At 33.9% G+C, this 12488-nt stretch overlaps 1 protein-coding gene across 6 annotated transcripts in view; it reads right to left on the bottom strand.

The window, feature by feature from the left end:
• Positions 1 to 1322: 1322 nt before the first annotated feature.
• The window catches only part of RALYL (RALY RNA binding protein like), a 479279-nt gene continuing 468113 nt past the window's right edge, over positions 1323 to 12488 (bottom strand). For all 6 annotated transcript variants that reach the window (XM_075213728.1, XM_075213729.1, XM_075213727.1 and 3 more), the window contains 3 exons: positions 11186 to 11355; positions 9481 to 9536; positions 1323 to 2190 (listed from right to left, as the gene is read on the bottom strand). In XM_075213728.1, coding sequence (XP_075069829.1) covers positions 9495 to 9536; positions 11186 to 11355 — 212 coding nt within the window. In that variant the 3' untranslated portion in view covers positions 1323 to 2190; positions 9481 to 9494. The remainder of the gene's footprint in view (positions 2191 to 9480; positions 9537 to 11185; positions 11356 to 12488) is intronic.

The following is a 12488-nucleotide window of genomic DNA, read 5'->3' as shown; positions in this document are numbered from 1 at the left end:
TCAAGAAAATATTTATTTACAAACATTTAAAAAGTATTTTACACATTTGAACAAAAATAATACAGCGGCCTCTTGCATACATAACATTTTCTAAATTTACTTAATTGAACTGTATTTTTGTCATTAAGAATAAAAGAAACTTGTCATGATACGGAACTAAATGCAGAAACATAATGTTATGATTTAAATGTTTATTTAAAAGAAAATCACACACATTGAAAATCTTATTTGCACAGAGATCTTGATTAGTGAGCACTTCTGTCCAAAGCTGTAAAAATGTTGATTACATCAATATCAATATAAAATCTGTCTGCTGGATAATTAGACTTTATTGACTAGCAAAGGTTTTGGACAGTTTTTATTTTTTTAAATTACCACTTGGAAAATACTGGGATAAAATACATTATTATCTGTATAAACAACATCACAGTTAAAAATGTAGATGCTGGTTACAATTATTATAGTATTATTAATCATGTTCCACTTGTCTCTAAGTGAAATTGGAGCTGGGCTGATAACAGTGAGACTTATCCAAGACAATTACGACATGAAGGGAAGGATGTAAAAATAGTATTAATGTTATACACACAAAACTATTTTCCTCATCGTTTATGACTTCATTACATTTCTCATGTTATTGAACACATAGCTAGTTCTATACAAATGTCTTTTTTTTAAAATCATGTTACAGATGACCGAGGAAATTTTAAGAGGTAAGATTGAACTGACAAAATTTAAAATAACTGAATTTGTTCTAAAGTTAAGTGTATATATTACTATTATATAATCAATATATCCAACTATGCATGGAATTGGGGGAATATACATGTTATAAATACATGCTTGAGATGCAAATTCTATACAAAAAGTATCAAGCCATATCAAGCCATACGCTAGATGCTACAGTATGCCAATTTGCTGAAAAGCTGGGGCTGGGGACAAATAGCCTTTTGGACCAACTCCAAGCTTGTGGTCAGCAGTTGGATAATTTTGTTGTAATGAATAAATACAAAAACATAGAATAAATAATAATATAATAAAAAAGAAAAAGGTCATGGAGTTTTATCAACTAAATAATTAATTATACCCAGAGGCATACAAGCATTGGTTTATCATTCGGGGAATACAAATTTTATTTTATTAAACAATAATAATAATAATAAGAATAATATATTTAATAAACTAGATATTGTGGATGAGTAAAAATACAGATTTCCAATTTCCTTTAGCCAAATAAAAGAAAATGTAATAAAAATGTTCAGATTCCTTTCATGTATGAAAAATGTCTTCATATAATATTCCATGGTTCTCAGTAATTAAAAACATCTCCCTCAAACTGTTCATGACAATGCCACAAGATTTTATTTCCTCCATTGGTATGTATTTATACTACTTCATATTGTTTCTGTAAGACATATTTTATTTTTATTTTGAAGACAATTTATAAATAAAACAGACTTTAAAATAAATTATGAATTTATACGTTTTAATATAATTTTATACTGATACATATAAACTGGGCATAATAACATAAATATGTGTTTAATATTAGAAAGTGACTTAGGAATGTTTCAAATATATCTATTGATGGGGAACGGGGCCAAATAAATCCATTTGTAACAAATACATTTTATTGTGAAAATACAGATAAGCAAAAGTAAAGAAAACCACAACAGATACTTAATAGTTTTACTGTTACTGATAAAGACTGATATTAATTATCTCAACTATTTACATTTAAATAAGTCAATCTGTGAATTAAGCACAGCAGTGCAAATATACTAATATACATAAATTTCAGTACAGACAAACAACAGGTAAAGATGCACACACACAAACCAAATGCAATTGTAGCAACATACAGAGAATGTGCTAGTTATGAAAAATGGCTGGTACAAATATACAAATGTGTACAATCTCTCAATCTTCTATCCAAATTATAATACAACTAGATTAAAGATATGTATAATCATTGGGGAAAAAAATTGCTGTATGCAAAAAAAACAGAAAAGAATAAGAAAAAAAACAAACATTTACAATCTAAACAAAAAATATACAGTGATACAATTGGAAAGCATGGGTTGAGAGAAAACATAAAGCAAATATTTCTTTAGGTATTTGTGCACCCATTTATATAAACGTCATATTCTTCTCACAATCCTCAGGATCATTAATTCATTGACATAATACCTGATGAATGAACACACAAAAAAAATCACATAAATTAGTATTTGTATATTTCAAGCGTTTTGTCATTTAAAATAATTGAATCAAACTTTATATATAGTAATAATGAATTGTAATTTGGACACTTCAAATACATTATCTTCTGCCATTGCCAAAAAAAGTTTTAAGTCAATAAAGCAGAAACCAAATATTAGTCTTAGTTTTAAGTCAATAAACCAGAAACCAAATATTAGTTGATCATAAAGGCTTGTACCTACGACTGAATGTCTAGTTGATAAGTATTCAAATACACCCCCTAACAGATTTCCACCAGTATCCATTTGTTTATGTCAGTACAGCTGAACACCCTGGGGGAGATGGGGGGTATGGGGGATTTTAACCCCAAAAACTTTGATTTGATAAATAGATATATGGATTGATGTTGGTCAACCAGAACAATTTAAATTTTAGATTTTTTTTTTTATTATAAAAAATAAATAAACAATGGTTGCATATTAGTAAACAGAGTATGCCTTTCTTTGTGTATTTTAGGGTGGCATCTTCTCTTGGGTTGTGATGCTGGGTTCTGACATCATAGCCCACCGCCACACTGCCCGCCCATTACCAACATGGAGGAGGAGCAGCAGCCAGCAGTTTCACAAGTAAGAAGCTGCCAGTTCTTGCTCCTCCATGTACAGAAAGTGAGGGGGCAGTGAGAATGAAGACAATGATGAATGAGGTTATGTCAATCATTCAATGTTTTAGGCATCCCTTAAACACTGGAAAGCTATGTAGATTCTAATTGAATTTCATATCGAATTGAAGGTTTTTAAAATATTAATTATAACTAAATATCTGTGTTGTGTATATGAAATGCATCCTATTGGAGCAGATAATAAAGTCACAACAGAGAGCTAACATTTTCTCACTTCTAATACAAACAGTAAATGTTTGCATGACATTATTTTACATGTCAGGTCATCTAAGTTAAACTTAGAACATACAGAATTAATCCAGGCTTTAACACTAATGTTGGGTTCACAGAGCCCCTCTTGGACTTAGTAGGGGCTCTGCCTTCTCTATGGAGGATTGTGGAAATGACAGAGCATAGCATTCTATAGTAAACACTGTAGAGGAATAATCTGATCATAACAAGTGGTTTCTGGCCATTAGACAGGAATCTGTGGCTGTCATCAATGACTTGATTCCTGTGCATATGGTATAATGTTGCAGGCACCAGATGGAATACACAAGAATGAAGCTGTATGCCCTGGTGAGCGATGGCAGAGTGTGTCAAGGGATTTGGCATTTAACCCCTAATGTGCCAATGGGAAAGCCGAAGCTTCACTCCTGGATCTGCAAATCATATATTCAAACCTTATAATGGGGTGTTGATCTAAATGTGCACAAAATACCACAACAGTGGTGCAATAAAATTTCTCCACACCAGTCCCCCTTGCAGCTAAAACTATGTGAGAATGGAATAATTAGGACAGCAAACCGTAGGTTTTAATCTGACTTCTCTAATCTAAAACCAAAGAAAGAAAAGGTAATAAGGATAAGGAAATGATGTGTGCCATAACATACTCTCACATTCTCTATATATACACAGCATCACGGCAGAATCTGTTCAACTGTTTTTGGAATACGGTTAAGACTAGAAAATGCCCTCAGGCTACCCACGGGGAATTTAGACAAGTTTGCTTTTAGATGAATGGAAAAAAAAGGAAAAAAAAGTCTCATTTATCTACAGCACTCTTTATATTGCTGTTTCCCAACCTCTAAAATCTATTTCATCTTTTGTACTTGTTTAACACTTTATCCTAGAGACCATTGTTATCATGGAATGATTAGTGTTCACACAGAATGTATCCCATAGTAGATGGTACAAAATATTTACTACTAATATCCTAATACAATATCAGGCTTGAAATTATATGATACACGTGCAATCCATAAATATAATATGCTTGGCCTAAAAAAAAAAAAATAGAAAATTACTATGTAACTATTTAATTAAATTATAAGACAAACATATTGATTTTGACATTAAGCATGTTAAATGATTGATTTAGACACCCATAAAACTGTAAAGGCAAGAGTTTTGCCATGAACAGTTCAGTTAGAAGTTGGCCACGTTTGACAAGATGATGGGCTCCTTGTGGGCGGAGCCTCAGGACATTGTTCATCTTTATCAGTGTTCCCGGCTTGGAGACTTGGATTCCACTGCCAGGAAACCAAAGGAGTCTCAGCAGAAAGCTGCTTATATCAGACAAATGCAGTACCAAGTGTTACGAGCTGCGGATCGTGTCGGGCTGTCCTCACCTGTGTCCCGGCTGTCATGACAACAGCCGGGACATCACTTCCGCTATCTCCATCCCGGCTGTTGCCAGGGCATCGGCTGGGACGCCTTCACAATCAGCGCCGTGTCCCGGCATCTGTGACAGGCAGGCACATGCGCAAATTTGCAAGTATTAATTAACTATCTCCTGGTTGGCTAATTATTGTTTATTGGATGTCTGGCTTCTGATTGGACCTGCGGTTATAACATGCTATGTGCTACACATTTTGCTGACCAGCTCTGTTCCTGTGTATATTCTTCTAAATCTCCGTTGTGACCCTTGGCTTTGTTTTTGAAATTCCCTGCTCGCTGCCAACCTTGACCACTGACACCGACCTGCTTCTGACCACCCGCTCAATTCTTGGCTACCGCCTCCTATTCCAGCGGCACTACGCCCGCAATAGATAAACTTTTACTACACTAGAGCTTAGGACCTGGGGGCATCCAAGTACCTGCGAGTACATAAAGCTCTACAGGAAAGGCGGCTGCTAAAGGTGAAGACCCCTATACCATATGTTCCAAAAATTTGTCTTGGCAGCCATTAGCCCTAACACCAAGTCAAGAAGATTGCAGTAATCCAGGAACAAGGTCAAATGCAGGCAGCACAGAAGTATAATATAAAAAATATCCATATCCAGGATCCAGAAAATGCTCATAGGTTAATTGTATAGCAAAGTAACCTTGAGATAAACTGGGGACTTTATTTATGCAGGCCCTTCATTTATCAAGAGACAGCTGTAGGTATCAGTCAGGTTATGTGGCTGAGTATCAGAATATTTACAAGTCCATCTAAGCAGTTGTCATTTCAAGAAAATAAAGCAAGTATAGATTGATCCACAGCTCTCCCTGGATGTACTCAGTATAACTTATCTGGCCATGTTTAGCTAACTTTCTTCAATGTAGTTTAACAAAAAAGCACCACAAGTGAGACTATGTGATAGGTCACTCGTGGCTCAGTTTTCTCTGTCCAAATAACATTTTAAATGTTTTCCCTGTAATTAGTTAAATTAGTTTTTATTTCCCCCACACCATCCATATTATATCTCATTGCATGTGTAGATCATATGAATTGTTTGAATTTTGTTTGTCTTAGAATTATATTTTAATCACGCAGAATTGATATATCCTTGGATTGTTCTTTGCTGTAACCATTTCTTCTGTATATGTGTAATATTTGATTATGTAAATACAATCATGTTTAAATAAAGAGATTTAAAAAACAAAACAAGGTTTAGTTTTGGACCCATACAAGAGGGATTTAATTTTTTAAATAAATATTTGGGTGAAAGTAGTATTAACCAAATAACAACAGTAGAGAACAAAACAATTTTGATTTGAATTCATTAGATTATTAGCAATTCAGGATTCTCAATTTAACTTCCAAAATTTGGAAGGCTTCCTTATAGGAAATTATTTAAACAAGTAGAATTACTGAAGATTGTATGTCATTTTGAATGATTAATTCTACACAAAATACACAATAAATAAATTTACTTTACAAAAACCCTTTTTAATCTTTAAAATGTGTTTTTAAGGCACCTTTTCTGGTTAAATCAGGGACGAAAGATTTGTGATGCAAAATATTTCTGATGCAATACAACGAACCTGGAACTACTAATTCAAAGAGACTCATTCCAGTTTGTCAGACCAAACTGCCATGAGTCTCTTTTCTCTAGTCAAGACAAAGAGATTTAAATACAACAATTCTGCTAGCAACATCAAAAAATAACCTTTTACCTAGCATTTTTATGTCACTTTGCCTGTCACTAGGAACAAACATCTTTGCTTTACAGATCACATAATGAGACTTTGGGTGACTGCTTATGTCCATAATAACAAAGTGCTTCTAAATGCATTACAGATAAGATAGCAGTCTTTAAAATAAATGAATACTCATTTGCTACTCAGTGTTAGGGCGTGCATTCAATCTTCTGCTTCCCTTTTTCAGATGTCGACATTTATATGCTCCTCTAAGTGACAGGAGGAAGCTTTTATCATGGGCAATTTTCCTAGCTTAGCACAAAATGTGAAGGTCTCATGCTAATATTGTATGGATATTATATTATATTAATATTATGAGACAGTATTTTTGCCTTATAATTTTTCGGTCATTATTTTTTTTACTTGTTCAGTCATTTATTATATTTTAAACAGGAGACAAAGAGAAAGAAAAATTCCATGTAAGATAAATAAATTACATAGACATGGCTAACTACCGGTCCTAGGCAGATAATAATATTAAGAAGTTTTGAAAGCCAAAGCTTCACAATATGCTTCTAGGGACAAGGATGATTAAAAAATTAATGAAAATGTATTATGTATGGAACTTTTAGGAGATTTCCCCCCTAAGAGACATTACCACAAAAAATTAGGTTCTATATTATTTATTTTCACCAATTGAACATAGAAAGGCCCAACACAACCATGCCAAATGCATTGTTGGGTTGAAGCATACAACAGCGAGTATTTTTACACAGAGCAATTTGTGATAGCTGTTATGACTGCCTTTGTTTTGTATCTGGCAGCAGTACCTATAATCCATCAGAGGTGCTGCTGTCCTGCTCCTGAACTTTGCAACATGCCTGAAGGAGTTAATCTCCTTGTCTGATGCTAATTAGAACTGCACCTGTTGCACTGCTTTAAGTACCTGCCTCTAGCTGTGCTCTGAGCAGTTACTTAAAGCATTGCAACACTGTGAAAGTTTGTAAGCTCCAACATGTGTGAGTAGTTTGAAAAGAAACCCCATGCATTGAGACTGTAGAAAGATTTATTAACTCAGAGGCAGAAGTTCCCTATCGCAACAGAGCTCGGCTAGAGTGTCTTATCTTGGTTATTTCAGTAACATAGTCTGTTAAACCAGGCCCTAGTGGGATTATCAGTTATTGTACATTTGTAGTGTTAATAATGACAAGCTTCTGTGCTTATGTCTGGTCTATTGTTGGGAATAATCTGAGTTGAAGGATCCACGTATATTTGTTGGTACTCTTGGTAGATAAATCTTTAATTATAATGTGAACTTGCTTTATGAAAATCACTATTATTTATTTGTAAGGAGTCCCCGATTCTGCAGTGTCAGACAGACAGCGATATAAAGCAAACAAAATAAAACATGAGCATAATACAAAAGAAGTATAAGAGAGCACACTAAAATTATAAAAGTTGAACTGAGACATAAAAAAGAACAAGACACGGGAGAAGTACAAACATAGTAAACAAAAGATTTGTGGACATGTAACATTCTAGAGGGATATGCAATTTTTAATGTCAATATTACAGTGGTCTCATTATATAAATAGAAGCCTGTAGTGCTATATATACCTTATACTAGTAGATTTATGTTTAAGTGTGCAATATAAATTTACTTGCGATATTAATAACTGTGAGAGCTGAAATTACAGTAAGATAATATGAGGTCTGTTTTTAAATTGTGTCCTTTCCACCTGAAATAAAATGTGAATTTTTGGTGCATCATTGGCATTTCTGCTCATAAGATTTTTTTTCATTTTTTTTTTACATAAAATTCAACAAACTAACACATAACAATTTTCTGACAGAGCTGCGCAAAAATCCATTGTAAAGTTTTACAGGAAACTTTCCTGGAGTGCTTACAGTGAACCATGCCCAATATGTTAGCTATTTAAATAAAATTTGCATTTGCCTGTACTTTTACATTTCCTTGACGTTAACAGCCAATCACCTGATCCCTGTAACAATAAAATCAACTGACTGTAATTGATTGTATAAACTGAATATTGAATAGGAAGCAGCAAAATATCTGTTGTCAAACATAAATTAATTTAGATGAAGGGAGTAGATTCGATCCCTTCTTAAATCTTGCTCTACCTATAAGTTGTTTATGTTTTGTGATTTTCTTTTTCTACTTTTGCTATTTTTAGCTTATATTTGCAAGTTGCTAATAGGTTAATTTTACATTGGTAATGCATTTTCCATTCTCTAGTTGGTATTTTGTCTTGTTTATATTGCTGATCAATTTGGGATTATAATCTGGTTTTATTAGTAATATTTATTTATATAGTTCTAACCCATTAGGCAGCGCTTCGTAGATTTTGTTTAATCATTCACATCTGTTCCAGCGCCAGAAACCAGAGTACCCAGCAGAAATCCACATAATCACACAGATAATGCCCTGATTAAATGTAAACCATGGCCTAGTACTGTTATCATCATCATCAGCTATATATATAACGCCACTGTCATAATAATGCCGATCACTGCGCCACCATTACTGTCTTCTGTAAAAAGCTACATGCTGCCTGCAGCTATTAAACTGTATTACAATAATTATATAGCTTAATATCTGTGAATTTATTGTAGATATTCATATTATTTTCATGACATAGAAAAATATGTATACCAAAAGTGTCATTTGAAAAAAAAGCTAGGGGCAACGGATTTGCTTCATTAAGGCCTTCAAAGAAGCTATATAAAAAAATGAAAAACCCCTTGATAATGGCACACAATAATAATGAATAATTCATTATATTAACCAGATTCCAGTACAATGGCCAAGCAGCTATACAATAGACGGCTGCAATCCTCCAAAATAGAAAAAGACAGAAAAAATATTTTTACAGCGCTTATGAACCAAATTATTACTCTAATTATTAACCTGACTTATTAGATCTCTCATGAATCACCAATATAAATGTCAACAGTATTTAATAAGAATTATTGCTTCAAGGACCATAATAGGTCTACAGATAAAAGCATTGGTTATATAGGTGCACGATTTACCATTTTTAATGAATGTCTTATCATTAGTGTTTTATATGTGATGTACATTGTTGTGATATTTAGTAAACAGGCTACAAAGAAGTTACCCTGTTTACTAGAGAACTGCTTGTTTCTTCTAAACTTTAATTTATATAGCGCCATCAAATTCCGTAGCGCCTTCCATGCCTTCTATAACCTAAATTACATGTGTAAATCTCAGACTATGATATAAAACTTACCAGAAATTTTTAATTCAGTTACTTGTATCTTCGATGTCTGATACATGATTTTCCATCTGAAGTAAAGAGAGAGCAAAGAGGAAAAGAACTATGAGTTTAGTCAAAGAAACTCCTGAATGTAAGAGCTAAATGACATGAGACATATATTCACATTGTTTTTCTTTGGACATTAAACACCATTCAAGTAACTGTACTGGCCAAACCCCATTAATAAGAGTTGATTCGAAAGTAGCTTGTTATCTGTCTCTATCACATAGGGAGCACTCCAGATACCAAACTATGCAAGGGTCCATGGTACTGCCTTGATTGGCTTTAATTTATCTTTCCACAAAATCCCACAACAGCTTGGGATGCCCTCAGTTCCTAAGTGGGTGAGGAGAGATTAACCAGTAGCCAATCAGGTTATCCGAATGTTCGCAGTAGAAGGAGATTAGTATTCCTATCTTTTGGGAGACAAGGACCTTTCTAATTGTGGGCTTATGTTACAGGTCCTGGGGTAAATTTATCAAGCTGCAGGTTTGAAAAGTGGAGCTGTTGCCTATAGCAACCAATCAGATTCTAGCTGTCATTTTGTAGAATGTACTAAAGAAATGATAACTAGAATCTGATCGGTTGCTATAGGCAACATCTCTACTTTTTCAAACCCGCAGCTCGATAAATTTACCCCCCTGTGTCATCATGTAAAGAGGAGAATGGAGGCTAGCAGGAAGCCACAGACTGAAAGTTAGATAATGGAAGTTAGATAATGAAAGTTAGATAATAACAGAGTCCCCTAACAGCGCAGAGCAGTGATATGAGGCTCCTATCAAGTTCATACATCCAAATTGTGCTGTTTTCCTTTCAGTTGCTTTAACTAATTTATGAGCCACCTAATAAATGTAACAATGTCTATTATTTTGCTTATAGGTTGTAATAAGATATATGCTCCTAACATAACAGACAGAAAGGCTCATGTAAATAAAACTGCTAAATAATATATGGCTGTCGTTATTCAAATGTCGTACTCCATCTCACTGATAGGGATATATGAAGTAATAGACATAATTTTAAATACAAAGATAACCTAAAAATAATCCAGTGTGTAGACCCAAAACAAATTTGATGTGTGATAGAAATCTGATCATTATAGCGCATGTTGAACAAGTGTGGTTAGAAGATGACCGCTATTACATGTGTTTGCCACTTCATTATTAAAACCCCTGTGTAAGTCAGAAATGTGTGAACAAACTGGATTGCATGCGTGCCACAAGTTTAGTTGGTTCTTAATCCATGCTAAGGATACATATATGTTTTAATGCATTAATCAGTTCATAGAGATAACATTTACTAAAATCTTTTTGAGAAGCTTAGAGAAGAAGCATTTGTATGTTGATAGTTTATTTTTATCCTATCACATAAATTAAGTTACATTTAATACTTGGAAATTCTTATATTAAACATTAATATTAGACATCTCAAATGTAAAAGTGATTTATTCATAAATGTGTTAATTTTCAGATAATTGTATTAGTTGTAGATAACGTACTGTATGCATATTGTAAATATCCGTATGAAGGTGTTATATTGTATTATATTTATATATTATATTTTATATTTCATTACTAAACATAATTTTGTTACTATATTGTTAACCTTTTTTTCATAGTTAAGTGGTCAGGATGGAAGTTTGAAAGTTAGATCTAATACAGATAAAATTGAGTCACACCAAGTCATTGCTTCCATCTTCATCAAAATCTTCCTCTATCCCATCTGTCATCTCTTCCCCATCTGCGTCATGTCCTCCTTCAACGTGTTCTTCAATGGAATTATCAGCAGTTTCCGACTTGCATTCTTCTTGAGCCAAATCTGTATGATCTTGTATTAGCTTTTTTTGACCTAGAATACAACACATCATTGATGTCCTGAAATGATCAACATTCTGCACACTTGCTTAGCACAATAAATGTGCCTTAAGACTCTAAGTAAATTATATTGCTTATTTTAGAGACAAATTCATGGAGTTATCACGATTTAAAATCCTATTATCTATGCTTATACTGTAGACAGAGATAGTCTAATGTCTTAAAAAAATGGGCCATAGTAAGAAAGGCAACCTACCTTGGGAATTATTGTGTTTTTTTTAAATCACTCAGTTCTTTCAAAATGCGATTGCCCGTCCTTTCTATACAAGTTATTTAATCTCAATTAAAAAAATAGCTTTGGAAATAGGTCTATAACATCTAAGCTGTGTAATAATTCAAGGCATAGGTGCAGGATAAAAAACAAACTTCAACGTTTGCTTGAGCTGTTTTCCTGCTGGCCATATAAGTACTGTATGCAAACTGTGAGAGCAGATAACGTGCTTGTGTGACACAATCTAGGCAAAATCCATTTAAATAGGAGAGTTTTAAAAAAAGTGCAGCAGGAAACACCCAGGGGAAAGATCTCCCATGTGATACTACCCCCATGCTTTCCATCAGCATCTCTCCAGTTGCTCCATTCTCAGACCTTTGCACCTATAAGTCAATATGAACTCTAATTTTTTAATTGTGTTATCAAGCCCTGGTGAGCAAAATTTAGTTCCTGATCTACTCACGCCTGCCTAGGTTATACAGGGATCAACACTATGAACAACCCAGTGGGCAGCGTATTTAAAATGCTGACTGATCAGCATGGCAGCCTGCTTGGCAGTGGTGCATGACCCCAATGTGCAGGGTCAGTGAATCTGGCGGAAAGTGCTTCCATCACTTCTGCTGTTAACAATAGATGGGCAGTCAATGCAACCATTGTATTCTTCACTTAAGAAGAACAACAAATATTTTTAGGTAAGCATGAACCCCATTGTCTCTCTCCCTCCTCAATAGTTTAAGTAAAGGGAGCATCAGTGGGAATACCCAGATAAGAAGAACCTGTATTATCAGTTATATCTTGGCGCAGTATATATACGATATCAAGATTGGTGGGTCTTCTAACAATATTCTGATTTTATACCAGCCAGTTAACTGAAAGTATTTCTTTATATGTAGTTG

This window comes from Mixophyes fleayi, chromosome 5, assembly GCF_038048845.1.
Source record: "Mixophyes fleayi isolate aMixFle1 chromosome 5, aMixFle1.hap1, whole genome shotgun sequence".
Lineage (NCBI taxonomy): Eukaryota > Metazoa > Chordata > Amphibia > Anura > Limnodynastidae > Mixophyes > Mixophyes fleayi.
This window is presented reverse-complemented; position numbering and strand designations above follow the sequence as displayed.